The sequence below is a fragment of the Ceratina calcarata genome, unplaced genomic scaffold (assembly GCF_001652005.2).
Source record: "Ceratina calcarata isolate Rehan_Ccalc_2016 unplaced genomic scaffold, ASM165200v1 scaffold5257, whole genome shotgun sequence".
NCBI classification, from domain to species: domain Eukaryota; kingdom Metazoa; phylum Arthropoda; class Insecta; order Hymenoptera; family Apidae; genus Ceratina; species Ceratina calcarata.
The window spans coordinates 1-1002 of NW_017176404.1; the positions used below are offsets into that span (position 1 = coordinate 1).

General features: G+C 31.9%; 1 protein-coding gene across 1 annotated transcript; it reads right to left on the bottom strand.

The window, feature by feature from the left end:
- Positions 1–16: 16 nt before the first annotated feature.
- Positions 17–996, bottom strand: LOC108628528 (translocation protein SEC62-like). Its single transcript, XM_018030522.2, has 4 exons — positions 967–996; positions 538–885; positions 381–472; positions 17–303 (listed from the first exon to the last, which is right to left on the bottom strand). Exons 2-4 carry the CDS (start codon positions 871–873, stop codon positions 141–143), a joined length of 591 nt encoding a protein of 196 aa, XP_017886011.1. The 5' UTR covers positions 874–885; positions 967–996; the 3' UTR covers positions 17–140.
- Between the last annotated feature and the right edge of the window lie 6 nt (positions 997–1002).

Genomic DNA, 1002 nt, shown 5'->3' on the forward strand with positions numbered 1-1002 from the left:
TCGTTATGTACTTCAGTTTCACATAAATACTTATACATGATTCAGTGATGTCATTAATCAGCATTGACAAAAAGTCAATTTTCGATTAATGACATTTAGTAAACATGAACAAAATTTATTTATTGCCAAGAGTTGGTTTTCTAAACCATTACAAAATCTTTACCAGTGTTAGATTTCTCACTTTCCGAACCTTCACTACCTTCTTCACCTTCCATTAATTCAGGTGAGGAAAGCTTTTCTTCACTAGATGAAGCATCTTCAGTATGATCTTTATCTAATTCTCTGCTACTAGGTTTCTCATCTCTAAAAAAAAGTATTTAAATGTAAATGTCAACGTATCAATGAAAGATAAGTATAAATTGTAATTAAGTGCAACTTACACTTGTGTTTCTTCAGTATCAGAATCTTTTTCTTTCTTTTTCTTCTTTCTAACTTTTTTATCGTTTTCAGATGTACTACCGTAGTATTCATACTAGAAAGAAATTATTACATAAAATACATTCATCGTGCAATAAACAATCCGAACGTAATATATACCTGATAAAGTGGCCAGAATGAAGCGAAGAATCCAACGTCCGCTGTTAAATTAGGGAAAAGCCAGAGATGACATCTGCCAAGTGTTGGAACCCACAGAAGACAAAATACAATTAATCTAATAATTGCTAATGCCAAAATGAATATAAGGAACCCAGCAGCTGCAACGCTTATGTAATATACACCATGGCGAATTGTTAAAGGCCACAATGGGAAAAGACAAACACCAATTGCACCTAAAACTACTAGTGTTCCAAAAAACCAGTAGTATATGGGAATGGGTTCATATATCCAAACATAAGCGTCGTTGCAGTCAACAAAATATTGTTCCATATGCATTTCTAAACGTACCTAAAAGCAAATGTTAAGTTCTTAAATGTTTTGTTATTACATGTATGAAATTTATTTTGAAATTCTTTTGCTTAAGCTTACTTTTGGTTTTTTCTTTTTCTCTTCGCATTTATCGTC